The sequence below is a fragment of the Elephas maximus genome, chromosome 4 (assembly GCF_024166365.1).
Source record: "Elephas maximus indicus isolate mEleMax1 chromosome 4, mEleMax1 primary haplotype, whole genome shotgun sequence".
Classification (NCBI taxonomy): Eukaryota; Metazoa; Chordata; class Mammalia; order Proboscidea; family Elephantidae; genus Elephas; species Elephas maximus.
Genome location: NC_064822.1, coordinates 109,562,169 through 109,587,928, shown reverse-complemented (window position 1 = coordinate 109,587,928; position 25,760 = coordinate 109,562,169). Strand labels below are relative to the sequence as shown.

The following is a 25,760-nucleotide window of genomic DNA, read 5'->3' as shown; positions in this document are numbered from 1 at the left end:
TATTGATAGGTACAACCCATATAAATAAAACCTCTTTGGAATTCTAATAATTTTTTTGTGTAAAGGGGTCCTGAGACCAAAACGTTTGAGGACCACTGGGTAAGACCATGGTGTTGATGAGGACAAGAACCTGCCAAGGTTAAACCAACTCAAGTAGCAGAACTCAGATTACTCTAAGTCCTACTTGGCCTTGGGCTGGCGCTACCCTTGCTTTCTCGCCAGTATCTTCCTGCCAGACTCAGTCCCGTTCTAACAGCCAATGCCCAGCCTGTGTCCATCATGAGTGAAGAATCCGAGTAGCTCAGAGCACCCACTCTGGGGTCAGGCAAATCTGATTGGAGTCCTAGCTCTGCCAGTAGGATGCATGCTTAGCCCCTCAAACCTCACTCAATTTCCTCTTGTGTAAAATGGGGCTACAGTTTCTTTACAGGGTTATTTTAAGGCTTGAATGAAATAATGGATTAAGCACAGTGCCTGATATGTAGTAAGCACTTATAAAAATGCCCATTATCGTTAATAATAATAATAGATAGCACTGACTGAAAGCTTACTGTATACTAAGCACTAATCAAAGTGATTTTCTTGTATTCATCCATTCAATCCTCCCAATACCACTGTAAGGCAGTTAGCAACCATAGGAGATAGCTATTTTGCTATTGCTATTGTTGTGATGGTGGTTGTTTTATAGGTCCTTCCTATGGGCAGAACAGTGTAGACTGGAGGGTTAGATAAATGTTTGTGGCTTTGATTTAACTATAACACTTAAGTGAGGAATATGATCTTCCAGAGACTCTTCTGACTCCCGCCTCCATCCTCTGTAACCACTCCTCCTAGTCTAAGGAACCAAGTCATGGAATCAAGGGTGAGTCATCAGGCCACAGAGTCTTCAACAAAGGGACAGGTCTTTTAGAGCATCTAAGGGGGAGAAGGGACAGCAAGGGCCTGTTACCAGTGACAGCAGTGAGAAGCCCAAGGACCCACTGCATAGGTGCTTTGGTTGGAATGTTATTCTCTGTCGCGCATTGCCTCTACACACACACACACACCCACCCACCCCCACACCCCTAGTCTTCAGCAACGTCATCTACCAGTGCAAATATGGACAGAAGAAATTAGTGTGTTGGGGTCCTTACACCCATGTATTTATATGTGTTTTGAGTTTGTGCCTCTAGGTAAACACATGTGCAGAGAGAAAGGACTGAGTGAAATTATAGACTCTAGCGAAGGACTGTCTCGCTAGTCAGCCCTCTTCCATCATGCCGAATTAGAAAATATACAATAACAAAATATAGGTTCCCATTTCCTGTATCTTTCTTAAGTCAGGTTCCCCCAGAGAACATCCTAACTGGTCTGTTCAGCCCAACCAGTGGGTGTGTATATGCAGGGTGGAGGGGAGATGGTTCCGTGGCTTCTCATTGTCATGGAGACTGAGTAGCAAAGCAACTGCCAGCTTGAATCTGGGGCTCATGGCCAACAGCCATGACAGAGTTGGGGACAAGATCCCAGGCTGGGAGAGGCTGGAACCTAGAAGGGAGCTGGAAGGAAGGGAACAAGGAGAGTTTTCTCTTTTCCACCAGTTTTCAACTATGGGCATTAGGGCAAGGACCTTGGTATTATATCAGTCTGCTGCCCTGGAGATATAAAGTGGGCTCTTGCTAAAGACAGGTTTACCTGGCAGAGTTCAAGAGCCTTGGGCCTGAATTATCTGGATATAGACATAACTAGACTGACTAAGATATGAGAAGACAGGCTATGGTCTACCCTGACTGGGTTTACCACCCTCTCCTCCATGCTTTGAAGACCATATAACCCCTGAGTATGAATGAAGGAAGGAGGATGTAACGGAGTCTTTTTTTTTTTTTTTTAAGGCAGAGAAAAGAGACCCTACCTTGCTCTCTTTAGTTTAGATAAGGGACTGCTGGGTAGGCTATTGGGGACTTTCAAATTGCCCAGAAAATCACTTTGCAACCAAGGGAAGGGGCATGAGGATGACAAAAGAAATAGCCAGGAAAAGAGGTTAGAAAGGCCCTCTCCCAGTTTATGGGACAATTATGAGGATATGTTCAAAATCCAGGGCCCAAAATCCCAGCACAGAATTGAGACAATTATCTAAATAATCCAGCCCACATCCTCCAACCTCAGATTCCTTGCTTTTACCTGAATTTAATAGAAAGTTTTTCCAGTGGGGGAAGATGCTGGTCCCTGGGGGACAAGACTCAAATCATTCAATTCCAGGACCCTCTCTAGCTGGAACAATGAAATAAAAGTGATTGGGGGTTGAGGAGGCACCTCAAGTATTGGCCTCAAAAGCCTCTGGGCCCTGGGGTAGCTGGACAGGCCAGAGGCCTTACATTTGGGGGCTTCTTTGACTGCCTAAGCTGATGGGAGTTAGAAAAGGGAGGGAAGAAGGGCCTGGGGGGAGGGGCAGGCAGGAACAGATGCTTCCAGATCTAAAGAGACAATTTGGGGCGAAAGGCAGGATCAAACAGAGGAAGAGGAGGAGGAGGGGGGAAAAGGGGAAGAGAACAAAGGTACAACGGAGATTGGAGCCTCTTTGGTGCAGGAGAGATAAAGGGGAATCTGGGTGAGGTGGCTGAGCCAACATCTGTCCCGTGCTATAAAACCCTGTTCTCTTTGCTGCTGGCCCAGGGGCCACTCTGGAGTGGTCAGATGGGACCCTGCAGTGGCCTGGACTGGAGGCTAAGCCAGCAACCTTTGAACCTCAGCTGTCCCTCCTGATGGCCCCCACCCCCACCCTTTGGTTCCCCTTCCTCTGCTTTCACAGTTGGAGGGCCCAGGAGGGGTGCTGGGGCCCAGGGATTGTCCTAGGAAATTACTGAAGGATGAGAGAGGAAGGAGAGCAAGAATGCAAGGAAATATGGACCACAGTGAACAACAGAAATGCTAGGCAGAGACCCCGAAACATCCAAGCAAAGGCAGACAGCCGATTCAGAGTTGAAGGGGGGTGACCACACTCTGAAACGGTTTGTTATCCTTGGAGAGGTTTCCGGTTGGGAGGCCCACACCTTCTTCCTCGTACCTGAGAGTGGCTCAGGGGAAGGCCTGCCATCTCACTACGGCATAGCAGGGAGAGGGAAAAGTCTACTAAAAACCATGGAAGCCAGCATACTTTTGGAATATTCCTTACCTCCCCCATTTTCTCCTTTCTAGAGAGGAGAAACCAAATTCCCTGAGTGCCTTGTTCCTCTGGATAGAACTCAACACCCATTCTGCAGCCTTATTTCCCAAAGTCTGGTCCAGGTGAGCACGAAGGCTACACATGTACAGTTACAAACACGGTGCACCCACCCAAAGGGGCAGACTCACAAAAGGATCTGGGCCATCATTGGGGTGGGGGAAGGAGTAAGCAAGAGAATGTCCCAACAAGAAGGAACTAGCTTGGGAAATGTCTTCTGAGTGACTCCTCTCCCCACCCTGCCCTCCATCGATAGCCCAGTCCTCTCCCTGCCCACTGGATTTGAGAAGGATTTCCCCTTTTGTAAGAGCCTTAATAATAGCCTGGCATCCAGGGACAAAGGCCAGAGGACAGAGGGAGGTCATTCTCCCCTATGATTCGGGAGAAACCCACTCTTGGCCCAAAATTCTTCTGATGAAGGGGATTGTTGGTTGGCTACTGATAACTATCCCCAGAAAGATCTCGAAAGGGTTGCATTTTCTGCTCTTGGAACTCCGAGAAAACGATCATTCTAAAAACACAGCATCTTTTTTAGTGGTGGAGGCCCTGGGGTATTGGTCAAGGAGAGTCCTAGACTCCTCTCAATTGTCCGAGAAATAATGGAAGGTGGACTAGGGGAAAGAAAGGAGAGGTTGGGCTTTAAAGAGCGAGACCCCCAAGGCTGAGCCGAGTTCACTGCGCAGTGAACCCGCTGGCCGCCCACGCACCCCGCGGCCCCCACCAGCGCCCTATTGTCCGCTGTCGGAGCCTGGGGTCGTGACCCAGCCGAAGAGGACACCGCGCCTGGAGCTGACGCGGCGGCGTGGAGCCCAAAGAAGCCCAGCCGCCGGCGGCCTCTTGCGCCTCGCCTTTGCCCCTCTGGCCCCACTTTGCGATCCCCAAGACCCCGACCGCTCTGAGAAAGGGAGCTGAGACCCTCCAGATAAAGGCAGTCTTATTGTGTCCCATTCTCTTGCGCGTAGTTTACCGGGAAGCCAGAGGCGGGGGAAAGGGGAAGTAGGATTGGGCCCTTTGGCAATGCCTTGTTCACATTCTGTTTTAGGGTTTCTCCTCCAGGAAATTCAAATGTACTCCCCTCTCTCAAACACTGATGCTGGAAAGAGAGGGAGTCAGAAGGGAGGAGAGAGATGAGCTTCTTTCGGCTTGATGCGTACCCCATCACAGGCCGGCAAAGCAGACCCTAGAGAACCCTACCTATTAGGGAATCTGGGGATTGTTGTTGGGGACTGGACATTTAAAATAATGCTTTGCCTTTTATTAGACTCTGTAACCCTGTTCCCCTCATACATACTCTGAGACCCCCTAGACAGGTCGGACCCATTCCTGTTCCCTCTTCCTCCTGATTTAATAGCTGAGCCTGGCCAGGGTCAGGAAGCAGAAAGATGGAGCTGCAGAAGCCCTTATCCCTGCTTGCATGGATTTGGGCTTAGTCGGATACACTCCTGTGTTGGAAGAACCTACAGAACTGACACCAGAGAGAAGAAAAGAGAAACCCTGAAGCATAGAGGGAGAGCCAGATCTTAGAAGGGACTTCTGGCCCTGGAGGCCAGATGAGAAAACCTCAGGATTGGCTTTATCTTCTCTCTGCCCCCCAAATCCAAAAGGGACCCCAGATCCTTGAGCTGCACAGGCTTTGAAGGTGGCTGAGGGACCCCTTCAGGTCTCTGGTTCAAACAGCACACCCCATCATTTTTAATCCTCAGGAAGCAGCTAAAACTCGGACATCCGGAGCGAGTCAAGCATTGCCAGAAAAAAATCGAAATGGGAATTGCCATTCGGGGTGCAGAAAAAGTAGGCCAAGGGGGAGTGGTCAGTTCTATCAGAAAGACTGGTCAGAGGCAAAGACTTTTTTTTCTGCCAAATCCCCCAAATGTTTATTTTGGGCCCCTGCCCATCCAGATAAATCAAGCTAACAGATTAGGAAGTTCATAAAATTGTATTCTTAGGTAATGACATCCAGGGAGGTAATAAATATTCTCTCTGCTCTGGTGGCCACTGGGGTGGGGGATCCTCCCTCTCTTTTTCCCAGCCTGGAGAGGTCTCTTGGAAGGGGAGCCTTTAAGTTAGAATTAACTCTCCAAAGGTGGGGTGCCTGGAAGAAGCTGTGGGAAACCCCAAGAAGTAGCTTTGTGAGGGGAAAGCCATGCACCTCCAGGGCTGGGCAAAAAGCAGAGAGAAGGGTAGCGGGCTCCTCCCAGCACGGGCTCCTCCCGGTTATAGCACCCTCGATCTCAAGAGCTCCTTTCAGAGCCAGACCCCCATAATCCCAGGAAAAGGATCCAAACCGTGCCTAGCAGATGGCACCCTGGCCCCAAGCTCCTGCAAACCCCTTGTCTTACCTTCCCTATGATCCCCCACGCTAAATACACACACACATCTAACAGCAGGCAGATGTCCCTGGAACCCATTCTGCCAACTCCACACACGGAAAAGGCAAACGCACAGCTCTCCGAGAAAAGTTTGTAGGAACTTCATACAAACAGCAGCGAGAGGGCCTCAGAAAAACAAAGTTCCCCAGATCTCTTCCCCCAGTCACACCTTCCGGGCTCCCTCTCTCTCCTTTCATGAGTCAGGTTTCTTCACTACCCAGGTACACGGACTTCATTTTCCTCAAGTTCCAAGCAGAACCCCGCTGTTCGCAATTATATTTCTCACCTTCCCTCCCTGAGCCCCCCAGAGACAAGATAAAAATTGAGTGGCAAACAGCAATAGAGTTTAAACTTTTATGCCTCCTCACCCCCAGAGCAGATGGAGTGCTAACTACTTACACGTCAAGGGGATTTTTGACCTGCAGGGATCTCCTGGTGCTTGGAAAGAAGGACCTTGGAATATTGGTCGCCGATTCACCCTGTCTTCTTTTTATTTAGCCATTGGAGAGAGAGAGAGATACAATGCACTAGCAGGCATTCACTGCCCCTTGCCTCTCCCATTACTCTAGACAAGAAACCCCCAGCTCTACAAAAGCAGTGGCATCCTATCTGGAAACTAGGGGCTGGCTTGGGAGGGTTGGGGATGGGGGTGGGGGAGAGGTCAGAGGCGCTGCCGAATATAAAGGCGATGGGAGAGAAAATGCTGTGTCCTCCCTGTGAACCTGGGTTGCATCCTCCCCCCAGCCTTTCCCCACTGCTCAACCCAACTTCAATAAAAACCCCAGTCCTCCGCTTCCCGGCGAGGCTGTAGCAGCATCAGGCGGAGCAGGGGGGACAAGGAGGCCAGAGCTAGGGGCCCCCTACACCCACCCCTCCCCTGGCAGATCACTCCTATTCTGGGTGGTCAGGTCCAAGGCAAAGGAGAGCTTTGGAGATAAAGGAGAGAATGGAACTTACTGGAGAGAAGGCCAGAGGCCAAGATATTTAAAACTTAAATGTAAGGGGTTTTAGTTTTGTTTCATTTGTCAAAACTTCATAGATTTCTGATATTTCCCCTTTTTAGATGAAGAGGGAAAGGAGACATAGAGAATGACTGTGTTGTGAGAGAGAGAAGAAGACCAAGAAATAGAGACTCATAAAGAAGGGGAAATAAAATGTCTCCGTGCTTTTATGCTGCTTTTTCTGAGCTAAAGAGTGTCCCTTCAGCAAGTTCAGGCAAAAACTGAAGAAATAAAGTGAAATGATTTCCCCTTCTTTGCTCTTGTCTCTTCCACTTTGAGGGAAAAGGGAGATAAACTCCCCAAAGCCAAAGGAACAAACTTAGGAAAGGACTATCGATCCTAGCTTCCTTTTTTTTTTTTTTTTCTCCTTTCCATTTCAGCTTCCTTACAGACTTGAAAAGACATCCCCATTCACCCCTCAGACCTTCCCTTCCTTTCCTCAAACATAGCTGGATAGCCCCACCTCCCCTTTCCTGCCCCAAAGTCAATTGCCTCAAAATGATAGGGGCTACAATCAGCTTTGGCCCCTAATTCACTTGATTACATGAAATAACTCCAGATAATTGTTGGCCCTGCTTCCTCGCACTGTAGGCAGCATGTTTTGCTGTCTCCAGGGCACCATTGAGGGAGAAGAAAGTAGACCTAGAGGACCAAGCAAATTCCCCTAACACACACACACACACACACACACTCTCTCTCTCTCTCTCTCCACTCCAAGTATCAGCCAGCAAGTGATTTCAAGAGGAAACAAACACAAAGCACACTAAAGAGATTTTCACAACTTGGTCTTGCTCTTTGTTGCCTTAGCTTCCAGAATTTGGGGATGAGCAAAGGGGTATTCCTGGCTCCCCTACACATCTCAGATCTCCTCTCCCTCTCTCTTCTATTTCTGATATTCCTCTATCCTGAAATTTGATAAATTGCCTGAAAGGAAGTTCACTGGACTTCCCTCCCTTTTCCCCACAAGCAAAATTTTGGGCAGGCCTTCCTTAGGGCCTGGTCTTCAGGACCAGAATGATTTGGGAGTATTTGGCTTGAATTAATTATTTAGGTACTCCAGGTCAGTTTTTTTTAGCCCCAAGGAAACAATATATATATATATTTTTACAGCCAAAGGGCCTTGTTCAGGCTATCTGCAAACCCCGTTGGGACCTGTGAGGTCAGGGGACGAAGGGATAGTCCCAGGCTCTCCTCTAGTTTCTTCTCAACACCTGGCAGATTACGATAAAAGTTAGGGGTGAAAATAAAAGTGCTACATTATCTCCCAGCACCAGGCTTTGAGGCCTTCCCATGCAAGGGGGCCTCCCAGGCCTCTGGCCTCCACTTCACCCTTCTCTCCAAGTCTAAACAAACAGAGAAGCCATCCTGACAGGTCACTTTGCTGCCTCAGAATCACCAGCTCAAAACCTTTTTCTTCTTTTAAGGAGAACTTGCATGTTGAGGGGCCATCTCCCTTCATTCTTCACCCCCAAAGACCCCCCAAAAGGTGAAAGCTTTTCTCCCTCCCACTCTCTAAACTTGCCTTCTTGTCTGGAAATTAGGCAGGCCTGCTCAGCAGAAGGAAGGGAGATGGAAGGGGAGGGAAATAGACAAAAAGAAGGGATTGTGCCTAACTACAGAAAATATGACACCCCCTCACCCCAGCTTTACTATAAGTACCCCAGGAGGGTCTTTGCAGACCCAGAAGGAAGAGGACAGGAGAAATCAGTCCTAATCTTCCATGTCCCTCTTCTGAGGGTCCCCTACGCCAACCCCCTTGCTGGTTCTTCTAAAGACATTGGCAAACCGGAGTTGCGAGCTAAGATTTGTGTGTTTGCTTGGAGTAAACTTAGGCAACTAGAGAGAAGGTGGGATGTTAAGCCAGGCCAGAAGGAGGAGGGGGATAAAAAGAAACCATCAGACATTGACGTAAAACTAATTCACATCCACTGGTTTATTATTGATCACGGGGCATTTCACATTGACACTAAAATTCTTTATTGCAAGTTTTACAATAATCAAGTAAATTCAGTCCAAAAACACAATAACCACGATGGTGGGGTGGGGGGCAGGGGAACTCTACCTATAGACTGCCTCTCTGAACTGAAAGTTCATTTTGATTTTCTTTTGGCTCCTCAAACTGAACAGCTCTGAGAGGCTCTCCAGATGCATTTAGCTTTGTCTGTTGTCTTTCCCCCCTCTCCTCCCACCCCCCCCAACAATGATACAAAAGAACTTCATAGCTTTGTTCTCCTTAAAATGACTTCCCCCTCACTAACCTCCTCTGGTGCATTTTCAATGCAAAAGGCCTAAGGAAAGAGGGCGAAAGGAGGAGGAGGAGGAGGAGAAGAAGGATGAGAATTGGCTTAAAAATCTCTCTCTTTCCTTTTTTCTTTTCCTCTCTTCCCCTGAAATTCACCCAAACCAGACCATCGCACCTTGCAATATATAATTTTTGCAGTTTTTCTTAAAAAATAAATAACCCCCCAAACAGCCTTGAAAAAAAAAACAAACCAGTAAGTACCATGCTAAGACAACATCACATGCTTAAAAGGGCCCTTAACAGTGGAAGGGAGAGAAGGGCAGGGGGCTTGTTTGTTTATCTGTTTGGAATTGACAAGGGACAAGGTGGGAGGAAGAGAGAAAAGAACCAAAATATATATATATATATTAAATTCTATAAATAAGAGTCAATTTGTGTGCGAGGGAAGGGTTGGGGCGCGGGGTGGGGGCAGGGGGTGTGAGTTATGTTTTATAACCTGGTAATGTCCTCTGCCCGGTGCTGCTCCGGCGGCGTGGCGCTCTGGGAGTGGTCTTCAGAAGTGCCCGCGGTGGCTGCCGAGAGGGTGCTGGGCGCAGCGCCGGCCGGGGGCGCTGACCTGACTTTGGTGTTGGGGAGTCGGTGGTCCTTCTTCCATTTCATGCGACGGTTTTGGAACCAGATTTTGATCTGCCTCTCAGAGAGGCACAGCGAGTGGGCGATCTCGATCCTTCTCCTCCGGGTCAGGTAGCGGTTGTAATGAAACTCTTTCTCTAATTCCAGGACTTGCTGGCGAGTGTAGGCTGTCCTCGAACGCTTGGGTTCCCCTCCGTTATAATTGGGGTTCACTGGGGAGGAGGGGGAGGGGAAAAGCAAATAGTGGGGTTCAGAGGCAGCAGCCCCCCGTCCTCAGCTCTGAGGAGCAGGAGGAGGGGGTGGTGGAAATAAAGTCATCAAGCTAAATGGGTTATAAAGAAGTTGAAGGAAGCTAGAGACTTTGTAGTGTAATAAGAGGGGAATCCTCATTGTAACGACACTGAATTATTTATGCGCCCTTAGAAAGCGAGCATAGTTTTCACACATACATAACAGATCGTAGCACATGGCTTGGACTGCCCAGAGTAGCTAAGCCATAAAATTTATGGGGGATGTAATTACCCATTCTCGCTCGTAAATCCAGTTCAATTGTGCTAACCCAGAGTCGCTCCTGGATAGAGAGGGGGAAGGAGAGAAAGGAGGACAGGGGCCAGAGGGGGCCGGGAAGGGTGGGGAGCGCTGGGGAACAGGAAAGGGAGGGGGAGAGCAAAAAGCAAAGTTGCCTACCCGTGCTAACGTGGATTTTTTTCATCCATGGGTAGACTATGGGTTGCTTGCTGGCGGCGCTGGAGGGATGGTCGGGGGCTGGCTGGCTGCAGGCTGGCGGGGCTGGGGACGGGGAGGCGGAGGCGCCTGAGAGAGGCGCCGGCTCGCAGAGCGGCTGCGATTTCTCGGGGTGGTGGTGGCCCGCTTGGGCCGGCCCGTGGCCTCGCGAATTGCCTGGCCCCTGGAGACTGGTGCAGCTATACTGGCGCTCAGGGTAGCTAGGGCGCGGAGGCGGTGGTGGGTACAGCTCCTGGTGGTGATGCTGGAATCCCGATTCCCTGGTCCGGCCGTAATATTCCGGACTGTGTTCAGGGATGTAGCTATTTTGCGAATATTCTTCGCATGGAGGAAATTTCGGATCGATGTAGTTAGAGTCCATCAAATACGAGCTCATGATCATTAATTTCTGGAGTGGAAAATAATTTTTCTCGCTTTGTCGTTTTTCTGCTCCATAAAGCCCTCCTACTAGCTAGCGACCCTGTAAAGTTACTTTCACCATGTGACTCCGCCGGCCAATCACACGGAGCAACCCAGTCCCCGGATAAGGAACCGAATCGCTTTATTCAAAATGTATCCAATTTTTTTGTGTGTGTGGTGGTGGTGGTGTTGGGTGGGGGGTGATGTGGGGTTAGCTGGCAGGGGCTGGGGTGTCCCCAGTACACACCTTGCCAGACTGACAACCCTTCCCTGCAGACGGGGTGGGAAGCCCCCAGATCCCCTTCAAAGCCTAGGCACTGGGAGGCTGTCGGGAGGCCGTGATTCAGCCCCCGCCCAGGGTCTCCCTTCGGGGCTCCAGTGGGCCCCGTGGGCCTCGGCTTCTGAGCTTTTCCAGAGGTCTCCATTCATGGCGATCTTGTCTCAGTCTGTGTAGGTCACCGGGCAGCGCCCCTCTTTTGCAGGAAGAGGAAGTTGTGTGAGGACTGGAGTGGAGGTTGGATGGGGAGGGGCCCAGGCTGAGCCAAGAGGCTGGAGAGCCTGGGGTGCCACCCATCCAAGGATACCAGAGTCCAGCCCTCCTCTCCCATACACACTCACCCAACCCTCTGGCCTTGGGGATGGTGAGGCAGGGTCCCAGCTGGACCGAACAGGTAGAGGCAGCCGATGCAAATGATTCTGACGTCATGTCTGGAGGTCTGGGGCTTGAGCCCCCGCTGAAGAGAGACAGGAAGTGGTTGGCAAAAGCAGAGCTCAGAAGCCTTGCCCTCCCGTATTACCCACTGACCCTCCCTGCCCCAGCCCAGAGCAGAGGATCTCTTCTGACCTGGCTCAGGTCTCCTCTCTCCAATCCCACCCTCCTGCTGCTTTCTGACAACTACCTCCAAGGCTGGCTCCTTAGGAGCTGAGAGGAGGAGAGTTCCCTGCCAGGAGTCAGTGCCCTTTGATAGTGTCCAGCCAAGGCCCTGAGAGCTCTTCTCTTTCCATCCCTACAGAGTGCAGATCTGGCTAGGAGGGAGGCCTGAGTGTGCAGAGGCTGCTTCCAGCCAGGAAGTGTATCCATGTAACACGTGTGTTTACATGTAAACAGGCATCCCCAAGGGCCAGCTCCAGGCTGCCTTCCAAAAGCTGAGGGGTGAGCTGAGCAAGATGGGGAGGACAGCAGGACTTGTGGGTGTCCAGTTCATTCTCACCCACCCCCCCCCTACATCCACAGGAATACCTGATTGGGGGTGGGGGTGGCAGGGCGGTGGGGGTGGCAGGGCGGTGGAGGTGGGTGGGGGCAAAGGAAGGGCTGCTCCCCAAACTCTCTCTGGCTAGGGGTGGCCAGTCACGCCGCCAATTCCAATTAACTGGTCGTCCATAACTCAGAGTTGGGGGGGGAGAGGAGGGGAGAGCCCAGGGAGGGAGCCGAGTCCCCTTGTTGTACTTGATAACAATTATAGTTTAAAATCATAGCTTGCCGGGGCTCAGCTATATTTTACTTGATAACAATAAAAGTGACACATAAAGTTAACTGTTTATGTTTTATTTATTAGACTAAATCTGCCAGCGGTGGTAGGAGCGCTTGCCTCGTCGCTACAGCTTTTATAGGGCTGTAAAACGTCATAAATCAGTCTCGCGGAATCGCCGGCACTCTTTGTGTCGGCGGCGGCGCAGGACTGGCGGCCGCTGGCTGCCTGCTCCCTCCTTTCCACGAAAAGTCGTAATGTGATTTTTTTCCCCTCTGATTTTATTATTATGATCGCAGCCGTGATTAGTCAATCTACCTTTAATTCGCCGCCCTACGCTGCCTCCTCCCAGCCTAGCCTGGTTGACACTTGAATAAGTACCTTTTAAAACAGCATAACAACTATTTGAGGGTTTAATTAGAACATCTGCAATTAAGGGAATGAGGAGGGGAAAGGGAAAAAATAATAATAAAGCCCTTGTGAGCGGAAAAGACTGAAGGCGAGAGACTCCCAGCCCTTCTCTCACCAGCTTTGGCATGTGGGAAAGGGTCCCCACTTCCAAATTAGGGTTCGCCCTGTGGACTGAATGGGAGGGAAGCTGGAAGCTGGGCCACAGGCAACGCCGAAAGGGGTCGATTCTTCGCGTGGGCCCCTCGCCGCCTTCCCGCCTCCTAAGCTTCAGACCCCCACCACCACTGCAGGCTCACCGGCGGGTGCTCAGTTTGGGAGGAGTCGGTGCTTGGGGGGTCACTGGATACCCTCTTCCCGAGAGGACAGCGCCCTGCCCCCACTGCCACAGGCTGGGTGAGGGAAGTGGAGTTCACTGGAGACCTCTTTTAGGGGAGACTCGTAAATTTCCCAAGTTAGTTGAGACCCCCGTCCGCTCCTGTCAGGCCCCTCTGCGTGTGAGGACCGGCTGGGTTTTGGATGGAAGAGGAAATTGAGACTGTGAGTGAATAGGGGGAGGCTGCTGGTTTGGTAGTGGGCTGGAGTTGTGTGAGGATTGTTTCTGTTTGTTTTATATTTTTTAGTAAATGTTGGTCGGGGGGTGGGTTAATTATAGCTTTCTGGAAGAGGGCAAAGGAAAACCAATGCTGAGTCCTGAACTGAACTACATAGAAAGTCTGATTAGCAGCTCCATGGAGAGGGCCGAAACTCCAGTAGAGCTCAGGTAGGGTAGGGGGAGGGTTGAGGAAGGGGGAGAAGCCTCCCCACCCCACCCCACCCCACCCTCAATCTCCCTTCTGGGGCCTGCACCCGGATGCTGGCTGCCCCGCCCGATCCCAGCTGGGAACATTCTTTTTCCCATCTGGACAGGTGAGCTTTCAGCCCGACTTCCCTCCTCCCAGCCCTCATGCCTACCTCTGCCGGCCCTGCCACTGCCTCAACCCCATTTTCTTCAATTTCCTCACCCTCTCCGGCTTGTTAGGGAGTCTATCCCAAGGCATTGCCCATTGTATACTCCCTCCCCTAGGTTTCTGAGCTCCTGCAGGTGGGTTGAAGGCTCCGGAGCAGAAAACCTACTTCTTACCAGTATATGTGAGCAGACACAGAGGGAGACTCCAACTGAACGTCAAGTCTGTCTCTGGTTATTATGGTTAACACACATATATATGCATATATACTATTAATATTTATTAATATATTAAATGCCTCCTTATGCAGCCATAAACATGTGGAGTTCTCATTCCAGGTTTGCACAGCTGATTCAACACGCATATCTAGAAAGTGAGATCTAGGAGATTACCCCAAATGTGCCCTGATTTATTTACAACATTACAAAAGACTCTTTGGGGATCCTATACAGCTTAATAGCAAAGAGGTCACCCATCACAAAGATAAAATAGCAAGCAATACCCTGCCATGCACATATATGTAAACATTTTTACCTGAACATTATTACAAGCACAGAAACAAAACCTTTTCAGAGGGCATCTGCACTTCATGTTAGCTTAACTGGGATGGGGGTTTCCAAAGCAACCCTTGCCTGTGACGAATCCTCATATCTGGTCCTGTCTTCTTTTGTGCTTTGCTCTCTTGCCTCCCGCCTTGCCAGCCCATGGACCTCCACCACCTCTGCTCTGCCTCTACCTAGCTCTGCCCCAATTTTATTTTTATTTTTTCTGACCACCTTTTGCCAGCATCCAAACATTCTCCACACTGGCCTCCCCCTCCCCAGCCCCCACTGCCCCACTCAATCTCCTTTCTGAATCTCTATCTGGTTTCTCTTTCGGAAACATGTTTCAGTACAAAGCGCTTCCCTTCTGACACCGCTGAAGAAAAATATGTGTCCATTGTGTGCAAGGCCTTATTGTGCCCGGATTACCATACTGACCGTTGGATAACCCATATTCCTCCCCTCCCCAGTAACAAGCTGCCGGCTGAGAGATCTCAGCAACTCCACAGATTCTGAGCCCTGCTAAAACCTCACCTCTTAGACTCCCTGGATTTTCCTAGGGAGAAAAAGGAATGGGAGAACCAATTTAGGACTCGTAGGGCAAGGAGAAGGAAAATGAGGGTCATTCTTTTCCCTGTCTCGGAAGCGCAGGGGTTTTTATAGTTGTTGTTGTTGGTTTTTTTGTTTTGTTTGCTTTTTTAGGAATTAAAAATTGCAACATTTCTCTTCCCTCTCCCTCAAGTAATTCACTTTTACATGGTATGCTACCAAGCAATTAATTTCATTTTTATCTTTTTCTGTTACCAACTTGAAAATCTCAACTAAAACAAGACTTTTAACCATTTTTTTTCTGTGCATGTGTGTGTGTGTGTTATTTGTCCCTTTCTAATGCCAGCAGGCAGGGCTAATGTATGCAAAAGAATATGCAAATGCTTAATTGATTTTTTCTTAAATCTCTTGTCAGTAAAAGTAATGAATTGGTCTAAAATGATTTTAATAACCCAGACTGTCACCAGAAAATACTCAACCTTTTTTTCTCCTGGAATTGCTTATAGTCTCAAAAAAAGCAATCATAGAATGTTAATTTGCCCCCCTTAAAATATTAAAGATGAATTTCTCTTGTTTGTTCAGAGACCATAGGCAAGGTCCTCTCGTGAATTTCCCCCGCCTTGCCTTGCCTTCTTTGGAATTCAATTTTTCTCAAATCTCGTTTAAAGTGGCTTTTAAAAAAGTGGCCACATTTTAATATTGGTTAGACAGAGTGACCTGCATTTCACCTCGGGTGTTTGACTTGTTCCAATAGGTCACTGCCATGGGGTTATTGATGGGGAAACTCCATTGAAATTTGTCTCTTCGCAAATGGCCTTTAGATCTTCCAGAGAGTTCAATAACTAGTTATAATGTGGAAGGGGAAAAATGAAGGCCCTGGGCTAACGAATTTGATGTTTCATTTTTATGCTGGAGAAATTGTTAGTTAGAGGTTGGGTTCCTCCATCCCCTTTCTTGCTCATCCCGGCCTCACTTAACCCCACCCCTATCCAAGGCTGCTGGATTATACCCCCTTTAAAACTTGGGCTGGGTTGTCCCTTTCTCCCTTTGATGCAAGCTTTAATTCTTATTAGGAATATTGTTGTTGAAAAATGTGACTTTTGGATGTAGGAGCTTGCGTCACTGGAGGTTTGCAAAATGATCTTTCCTGTTAGAGGGCAAAGGACTTTTACTTTTAAGGGAGACTAAATGGTTTTGGAAGATCTAGGAATTAGGCTGACCTTAGGGCAGTTTATGGAGGGCTCCGTGGGCTGGTGCCCCAGAGTTAAGGAGACGGATGAGGTGATAGGAAGCTGGCAACCCTTTCCAGTTTGATGAGGGCATCTCAAAGTGCCCTAACCTCTTCCCAGCCTCTGGGTGTCCAGGACCAAGGAAGGCAGAGGGGAAAGGCAGAGGATAGATGGAGAATTCCACAGAGCAGGTAAGGAAGTCCTGAGTCCCTTCCAGGGTCTGAGATAGACTTCATAGGGATTTGAAGGGTGACGGCTTGTGGAACTTTGCTCCTTTATAAGAAGTGCTCTCTGGGAAAGCCGAATGCCCCCAGAAAAGTGTATTTTAGTGAACTGGAGAAAGCAGAGGAAAATGATGGGGGTGATGGAGATTTTATAAGGTTGTCCTTTTTCTGGAGTTCTCAAGGAGTGGGAGAAGAAAGGGCCTGGAAAGGGAGGGAGTTCTTTAGTTTATTCTTCCCAACCACAGCCAAGCTGGGGAGCAGCTGGCTTCTCCAGAGAAACCATAGTAAGCAAGGAGTATACAGAGTGCCTCTTGGTCTCTCTCTGAGCTGACCCAGCCATACCAGATCATTGCCATTATTAACCTCAATAATAACAAGAACAACTTCCCCTTGCAAAACAGAGCTCCTTGTGTGCCTTACTTTCTCTTCTTCCAGGAACTGTTCATTCCCTTCCCTGCCCAAAGAGGTCCAGATCGCTCTGCCCAAGATCCCCCTTTAATAACCTCCCAAAAGCCTCGGGCCCACCCATCACAGCCATTCCAAAGACATGCCTTAAATCCGGGGTTGGAGAAATCAAGACCAACGGAAATATGTAAATGTCTGAAATTGGGGTGCCATTTCCCTTCATCCCCTGAAACCTGGGGAGGCAGCATCTTGGAGCCACCTGGACTATCAAACAAACTTGCCTGGCAAATCCGTGGCACCATTAGGATCTGGGGAGCAGTACTCAATTGCGCGCCACAACCCCATAAAAAGGGAAGAGCCCCAAAAGGGGCTATCAGAGGCTTGAGGACCAGGCCTGGGAGAGGGCACATAGCCTGCTCTTCCCAGCCAAGCGGGAATCAGTAGCGATCTGTTATAAACTTCCCCGCAGCCCTTACTCGCGCTCCCGGCCGCGGTGAGCGAGCCCCATGCCCGGGCCGCTCGCCCGCTTCGCCCCGCACCTTGGCCGCCAGCTCTGAACCTGGGACCCCGAGTCTTGGGCCTCACCCCCTCCTCGTTTTAATTACGTGATTGATTTTCATTTTGGCCGCGTCTGGACACCTCTGTCTCCGACGGTTTAAATCTTTCGGCTCCCTTTTTGCATTTCCGAGTCCTCCTGACGGGCTGCAACTTAGAGGCCGCCCTTTGGGCGGCCAGAGCGCATTGTGCGGCTTCGGTCTGGGGTCTCGGGCTGCTGCCTCACCCTACACTCCAACAAAATGGTCCTTCCACGGTATTCTGCGCGGCCAGGTCTGCAGCCGCCTCACCACGCGGGGCTAGGATACTGTGGTCCTGCCCATTCGCCTTTCTAAATTAAGTCGTGCTCCATTATTCTCTGATAGAAAAATGCTCCGTGTTTGGGTTATCACTCCTTGCCTGGGCTTGGAGGTGGGCTCTCTGCGTTTTTGCATTTTTCTCTTCCCCGAATGAGGTGTGCGTAAGAAGGTCTGGATTGAGACCCGGAAGCAAGACGCCTGGCCCCTGGCTCGGCGGGAAACTCAAGTCCCTTCCCCCAAAAGACACGGGCTCCGTGCAGGCGGGTGAGAAACGCCTGGAAGAGCAGATTCGGTCACAATTTTCCCGGCTAAGCGCGGATGGGACCGCAGAGGTAGCGGTCCTGACCGAGGCCCCCAATCCGCAGTGGACAGTCGGATCTGATTTTCTGTCGACAGCTGCAGACAGAGGCTCCCTGACGGCCCCAGCCGGCACGGGGAGAGTTTCCTGGGGCAGCTGCGGACACCTACGTCCAGGAACACGCTGTTTAGCCCCTACATCGGAGGGACTGAAGGTGAGGTGAAGGAAAGGAAAGAGGGGAGGAATTTTATTTTATGAGAGGAGTTGATTTGGGGTGGGGAGAGGAAGGGGATAACATGAAATAAAGAAAAGAAGCCCTTTCTCCCACCTTAGCTGACCTCTTTCCCTTATATCTCTTCCTGAAGAAGAAACTCTTTTTCATCCCCAAGCCGCTGGTTTTCCACTGAATCTCTCATCTACTTACAACTAATAAACACTTCTCTGCTCTTTCTCCCACGTCCTGTTCCGTTCTTTGATGCTTTCCAACAAGGCAGCGATGAGTTGCTATTAGTAGTATTTTATGATTATATTGTTTTCCTCACGGAGTGGAGGGGCTTGGGGAATGTCTTTCCCACTGGGAAAGAAGTTCGGCAAAACTTGAGTTGGTTAAACCTTCCTGTCCCCCGACCTACAACACCCCAACTCCTGTCACCCCCCCTTCCCCAGACAGCAATGTTGTGGGGTAAATAAGAGTCCGCTTGCCTGGCTGGCTATTACGATTCTGAAGACGTTGGCATCTGTAACAATCATTAGTCAAAGCTGTGGAAGCCAAAGGAGCCGAGGAGTTGGACAGAAAAAATCTTGGAAATGATATACAGGAGCCACGGAGGCATCAATCCCGGCTGATAAGAGCTCGGGAGTGAGGCGGCCAGCTTAACTGGGCCCTGGGCACCATGGCCAATTGGAGCAGGGGCACCTTCGGGTCATGTAATGACCCTGGCTCAATTTGGGCACCCTACAAAAGACAGTTGGGGACTTCAGTGCCCCTTTCCCTAAATTTCAAAGGCCCAATTTTGGCAGAGGGAGGCCTACATGCCCCTCCACCCTGGGAGCCAAGAGGAGCTGGCTGGAGGACTCTCGCCTTTCTTTGCTCCGTTTTCTTTTTGAAATAGGTGGCTAGCTTGGAAAATGCCACTGTTTGGGGAGCCTGGCCTGGGGCTTCAGGTTACAGTGACAGCCTGGAGGGAGGCTGTGGTCCCTAGAGTGGGTTGTTGGGGGGGGGGCGGATAACTCAGTTGGACTACACTTGGAAATAGCCTTGGAGATAGCAATGGAACCATTTGCTTTAATAAGCAAAACGTCTAAAAGATATTTGTTCCCCATCCCCATTCACCTGATATCTTTATAGATCATTGAGACAGAGATGGAGAGGGAGACAGAGAGATGCAGTGTTTAAGTCCTTCTAGAGGAGATCTATGCTCCTACACACAGATACATGCATTATGGAACCATCTCTAAACATATGTTCAAATATCTAAGTTTGCAGCAAAACTGCAAAGACTATAAAGATCTCCAAATATGTAGCTTCAATATGTAGCTATTTTATCGGTTAGTACCCTAAAATAAATCTAGATAAAATTTTTGAAATAGAGATTGAGCAACCCAGGCATAGTTCTTTGCAACAGAGAAAAAATCTAAATATTCATTTAGATGTTTAGAGAGAGCTGTACCAATATATCCCAGCATATACATCCAACCACTATAGAAAGATTAGTAACGTGCACACAGGAATTCTGACAGAGAACTGTTTTATTCACTATGGATCTATAAATCTAAAGACCTATAAATCTGCATTTAAATGTGGAGTAGAGAGGAGTGTAAAACATACATTCTGTTATATAGACATAGAATGACCTATAAATATATTTTCACATATACTGCTCAGAGGAGTGCTCATCTCTCTATAAAGACACGTGTATATTCGTACAGAGTTCTAGAAATGGGGAGTTCTCTGACTCTTGTGGGTATGGGGCGTTCCAGCCCACACTTCTCTGGGAAATTGATGAGGGCAAACTAAAAGGGTCCAGGAACTCTTATAATCTATGGCCTCATTTCCAGCACATGGGACCTTTTCTCTGGAGATGGATATGAGACCTGAAGTCTGGGCCCCAAAAGCATCCTGGCCTGATGAAGCCCAAAATGAGGTGGGGGTGGAAGCCTCTTCACTTCTTTTTCCTTCTACTCCCCAGCCCAAGGCTGGGGTTGGGGGAAGGCCCTTGAGGGGCTGGGGTATCTTCTAGAGGGGAGGGCTTATTAACATTATAAAATGGAACCATTTAGATAAAATATGATTTTATTTGGAGAGAGCTGCGTAGAAAGATGTGAAAAGGCTGCAGGCTTTCACACACACCCCTGCACCTAGCTTAAAATAAAATCCAGTTACAGATATCAGAGAGCTTCCTCCACTCACAGGGCTCTAGACGGTGTTTTCTCTGTGCCTTGCTCCATCCCCTCTCTCCCATGGCTCCTGTGAGCTCTCCCTTACATACCTGGAGTCCCACCTCTGCAAGAAGGGACTTTGAGTTGGAGAAAGGGGTCACAGGAGAGCCCCAGGAGTCAAGGCATCTACCCCCAGGCTGAGGAACTCAGTCAGCCTTCCATGTTAGTTCTAAGCATAGAAGCGGTTGGGAGACCAGGGTCTGAGCCAACAAAAGGAAATGAAAGGTTGTATGGCTTTTTCATCTGGGACCTTGAGGGGGAAAATCACCAAGAAGTCCTTTTCTTACACTACCTAGAAGGGTGAGAGTATGACCCTAATTGCTACAGAATGCCTCAGCTATCTCCTGTCAGCGAGTGCAGACTTTCAGACCAACAGATCTCTGGTTTTGGAGGCAGAGCAGGATATTGGGGCTCTGAACTCCCTTTTATTTTTCTTCTTTGGTTTACTGGGGAAGGCAGGCAAGAAGGGGCCCCAGGTGGGCTCCCGGAAATGCAATCCAACCTAGCTGGCCTGCTTGGAGGCTTGGGGGAGAGTGATTTACAAAGCAAAACCTTAGATGCTACTTCCTGAGAAGTCACCAGATCAAAACAGCCTCCTCTGGGCGTTTATGACCGTCTCTACTCCCAACAGGAAAAGCACCCTCAATAAAACCTCAGCCCACACCCTCATCCTCTACAGGGGGAGGGGAAGACACAATCTAAAATGAGGGGAATGACCCTTACTTCCTCCACACACACACACAAACACACACACATATGCACACATGTGCCCACTGTGTTTTCCAGCCAGAAAGTTGGCTATTTAAAGAAGTATTTACTAGACAAGATCTTTCTCCACTGTCTAAGCAAAGAAGAAGCCCTGAGGGGTTTGGAGTTTCAGCTCAGAACATCCAGCAAAGGGGGATTCAATCAGATAAGAGTCTGGCCCCAAACTGCCCTCCCATACCCATAACCCAATTCAGGCCAACAGGACACTAAAGGTCACTGAGATCTGGGTAGTCACCACCCGTGGGGGCTATTTCATGGTTTGGGTTTCCCAGGGAGGCGGAAGGGAGGAAACTGGACAGTTGCCTAGGGCTGGAGGGGTAGGGATGGGGTGAAGAGGACAGTCTCCAGGCTAGACTAATGGAAAGGACAGGGGTGGGAGGGAAAAAGTGGGATGATGGTGCAGCAAAAGTTTGAGGCAGGTTATCTTTATACTGGGACTCTAGCCTCTTTCATACCATAGTTGGGCACAGACATATGATTCTACATGTACAATGGTGGCCAGGGGCTAGGGATTTCTAGAGGGCAGAACCCAGCCTATCCTACCTCTCTGAGACCTGAGACACTTGCAGCACCAAAGGGATCCCAGGTAAGTGTGCCCACACACTCTCCCTGCCTATGTGGGGCTGCAGATCATGGTAGAACTTTCTCTGTGCATGTGTCCAGGTGGCAGAGAAGTAGCTTCTGCCCTGCACCAGCTCTCCAGCATGCCCAGAGCCTCCTATTCCACCTCCCATTGTAGATGCTAAGGCCTGGTTATCAGAGATTGAACAAGGTCCTGGATAACCTAGCCCAACTTTCCCAAGTCCCAAATTACATTTCCCCTGCTTCCCCCTCACAGTGCTAGGCTTGGTATCTTTCTGGGTATCTCTGTTCCCCTTTTGCCCCTCAGTGACCCGTAAGGATGGAAGAGGGAGATGGATTCCAGAGTAGGGCTCAAGGCCAAGGAGATCTCTATCATCCCTGGTTCCTTAGCCCAGGTCTTGCTTGGTGACTCCTTGGGGTCCTGGGATCCCGTCAAAGAAGCCAAGAGAGTTATTACAGAACAGACAGAACCACTCCTGGTTAAACCAAAAACCCACTGCCATCGAGTTGATTCCGACTCATAGCAACCCTATAGGACAGAGTAGAACTGCCCCATAGAGTTTCCAAAGAGCACCTGGCGGATGTGAACTGCCGACCTCTTGGTTAGCCAGCCGTAGCACTTAACCACTACACCACCAGGGCTTCCCCCACTCCTGGTTACATGGACCTAATATAAAGGGAGAGGGGTGAGGAAGGGTGTGACTTTCTTGGCCCTCTAGCAGCCTAGTCTCCTCCTTAAATTGAAATCCCTAACCCAGAAAGCCCTAGCTTGGGAACCTGAGTCCAGATTGTCCCCCTCTCTGGCTCAAAGGGCTCCAGGGGCGCCAGTCCCACCAAGGAGGAGGCTCAGAGTGGGTGCTTATTTCCCTAACAGAAGAGAACACAGAATTAAAGCTCTGAATGACAATGTTTCAGCATTCTTCCTCCCAAAAAGTCAGCCCAAAGCAACTACAGACAGAAGAGTCCAAAAGACCAAGAAAATCTACTTGGATATTAGGATGGGTTGAGGCACTCCAATAAAATTCCAGTGCCTCATCAACAGAACCAACCTCCCCCCTCCTTTCTTTCCCTGCCCTTCACGGGACCTGGTGACCCCATGAAAAGAGGTCCCCATTGGAGGAGAGGGTTGGTCTCGGACAACACTACCACACCATCCACCAGGGAAAAAAGTAAGTGTGTGTGTGCTTTAATTCTAACTCATAAAGAGGCAAAGTAGAGCAGTGTGGTTAAAGGTGGCTTTGAAAGTGGGGGCTTGATGGTTTCTGAGAAAACCTTCCCTCCCAGGTGCTCATGCTAATCCTTCCCACCTGAACTCCAGCATTGTCCCAAAAGGAGCCCCACCCAGAAGATAAACAAGCAGAGGGGTGCTGACAGGCCCAGCTCAGACCTGAAGTCCCCCCTACCCCTGTAGCCCTCTGCCACTAGAGAAAGGCTTGGAGATCTGGATGGCACAGCCCATCAGAACTCCCACCCTTCAGTCATCTCACAAAGGGCGGAAGACCAGGAGGAGAGGGGGAGGGGAGGGGAACCCAACCAGAAAATTAACCCCAGAACAAAGATCTGGAGACTGGGGGAGGGGAATAAATGCTTGGATATGCACCCAGAGAGGGTTTGCTTAGGGCCCGGCCCAGGTGTTTCAGAAAAATGGCGCTTCTGCAATACACACATACTCTGTGCCATCAGATATTCTCACCCAGAAATAGGTTCTCATCTTTCTGACCTGACCCACAGAAACACAAACACCAAGAGCTACACTTTCAATGGCTATGTCCTTTGATAGCTATTGACCATGATACCGGATCATCATTTCGTCTATTATTATCATCATCTTATTAAACAGATCCATCGACTGTTTAATAGGGGAGGGGATCATGGTTCTTTGTGCTCACTCCCTTTCCCAGAACTCATCTCTTAACTGGCTGAAAGTTATCGAATAAACTAGAGGTGCAAAACTCAACTTTCTAAAAGTCTCCACAGCTTTATTTCCTTTCTCAATCATGCCTGAGGCAGTTTGATAAAGCTACTGTTTCCTGGGGCATTTCCAGAAAGATAAACCAAAAGGGGTTTCTTCTAATCGTCCCACCTGCTCCCATGAGGATCAGAAGAGAATGAAAACTTGTAAAAGGTAAGTGTATAGGGAGTAATCACAGTCAGAATTTGAATTCAGGACTGGAATGCATATCCACACCTGAGTTCAAACCTGTAAATCCCAGAGAATTGGATAGGATCACGCTGTCCAACATGGGAATAATCCAGAGGACACCCCTACAACTTCATATCTCTGTACAATTGAGATTCACCTAAAGACACAACTTTGTCAGAACCAGAGGGCACACGTGGAAGACTCCTCAGAACTAGTTCAGGGACAGAGGGAGGGGTGCCAGGGTATTCTCAGCATCACTCCTACCTTCTGCACCTGAGATAGGGAGCTAGCCCGGTGGTGGGGAGGGAGGGAAGAAAGGACAAGAATGGAAGGGAAGAGCGAGACAGACACCCAAGTACTTGTTTGCTGATTGGTTGGTGGGGGCCCTGTGACCATGCTTAGCGCATGCCTGATTGGTTGCTTGACCTTTTCTCGGGTTAAAGAACTAGGAACAAAATTGAACGCTTTCCGGGTTTGCTGGGGCACCTCGGCACCTGGTTGACACCCCATCCCCCGCTCCAGAGAGATTTCAAAATCTAATGCAGGGAAGAGGGGGGGGAGTGAGAAAACCAAGGACCTCAGGCTCCGTTTGCATTTGTTCTGCTTCCAGGTGGAACTGACAAAACAGTAAAAAACTGACCGTTGCAAATTGTTTTAGGGGAAGGAGGATCTATTACCGAGCGGTGAGGGGGGTATTTAAATGGAACGTTTGAGCCTAAGGAACAAAAAGGGGGTAAGGGAGTCATTGAACCTCCAACAAACTCTGTAAATCTATAAATCATACACAAACTCATACACTTCTCTACACAGAGAGGAAGGGACTGGTACCGAGATTTGACTAGGAGCCTGGGACAGTGGCAGACTCTCGCCTGGGTGTGGGACTTTGGCGCTGGCCAAATTCTTAAAGACAACTGCGCTTGCTCCCTAGGGCCCTGAAGGGGCCGGAGGGAGGGGAAGGGTCAAGTTATAGCCCCAACGGAAACTCCCTTCACCCTGCCGCTCAGATCAGAAAGTTTCTAGAAATCTTTAAAAATCACAGGCTGGGGGAGAGGGAGTCGAGGAAGGCAGGTAATGAAGAAGGGAGGGCCTGAGTTAACTTTTCTAATGAGCTACTGGGAGGGATCATCTGGAGTCCTAACGCTTTCCGGGGAAATAGAGGTGCCAGGGAGTGGGAGGAGGGATCCCAAGTAGTGGTGCAGGACTGAGGCCCTGAGGGAGGCGCTGGGCACCTGCGCTCCTCTCACAGGTAAAGCGACCGCTAGAGCTAGGAATGGGGCTCCCCCAGACACCTCATGTCTTTGCGCCTCTGTCCGTTTTTCTCTCTCCCAGAGTCTCTGCCTCCACTCTGTAATTGCTGGATTTTTCCTCCATCCCTTGGGCAGCAGGGGCGGTGCCAACAACGTCCTCTCCCACCCCTCAGCCGCACCTCTCCAAAAAGCCGATGCCCAGACCCCTTCGCGCCCCAGGTGGCCCCTGTCCCTCCGGGAAGGCCGCAGACCTGGCTCGCCTGATCTGCTTCCCTTGCCCTTCTGGTAGCCTAGCCGAATCTCCCTCCACTGGCCCGCCTGCCTTCTGCACTGCTGCGGAAAGCCATTCACTGGGTGTCCAGTAACCTGAGTTCACCTGTGGCCGCTTTCCTGGCGTAGCTCTCGCTGACTCACGGGGAGGGGTGCGCACTCGCAGGTGTGGAGGACACGTGCCTCCCATACCCGACGCCTCTGCTCCTTCTGCCCAGAAACCCGAAGAGAGCCCCAGCCTGAGGACTGACCCCAAGACACGATGCCCAGATTGAGTTGAGTCCTGTCGGCTCCACCCTACCTTCCTCAGGGCCACTCTGCCCTCTGGGCCCGGGTTTCTCAGGCCAGCTTAGCAAAGATGTCCCCCATCCAACGCACATTTGCACATCACTCACAGCACGAACCTCTAGGCCTCAGGGACCTAGACTTACCCAGGCAAGGAAGCCAGGAAAGACTCCCTCAGCTGGCGGAGGTGGGGGGGGGGGGGCGGAGACGGGGAACAAACCGCACTGACCCTAGACAAACCAAGACCACAGGCTACTAAGGAAGCTGGGACAGCTGCCCACCCAGGGCTGGTGGGGGGGGGGGAGGGGCTGCTTTAGGATCCCTGGGCTCAATCAGCCACCTCCAAGATGTTTTTACCAGTCCAGGCTTTGGACTCAGAGGCCCCAGAGCCCTTCTTCTCTGCCTCTCTCCCCAGCTACCCACCATGCCTGGACTCTGGGGCACTGGCCAAGGCCTGAACTCGCCCCTCCCCAGACCAGAGGGGCCCAGAGGCACTTTTCACTTTCACCTAGCGTTT

The 25,760-nt window shown here is 50.0% G+C and overlaps 1 protein-coding gene across 7 annotated transcripts in view; it reads right to left on the bottom strand.

The window, feature by feature from the left end:
• Positions 1-8,039: 8,039 nt before the first annotated feature.
• Positions 8,040-25,760, bottom strand: part of HOXC4 (homeobox C4) — a 60,902-nt gene continuing 43,181 nt past the window's right edge. For 4 of the 7 annotated variants that reach the window (XM_049883325.1, XM_049883322.1, XM_049883326.1 and 1 more), the window contains 2 exons: positions 10,129-11,318; positions 8,040-9,653 (listed from right to left, as the gene is read on the bottom strand). In XM_049883325.1, the coding sequence (XP_049739282.1) occupies positions 9,298-9,653; positions 10,129-10,567 (795 nt within the window). In that variant the 5' untranslated portion in view covers positions 10,568-11,318 and the 3' untranslated portion in view covers positions 8,040-9,297. Of the gene's footprint in view, positions 9,654-10,128; positions 11,319-11,483; positions 11,790-25,760 lie in introns of those variants that run through there. The other 3 variants (XM_049883323.1, XM_049883324.1, XM_049883328.1) reach the window with 3 other exon arrangements.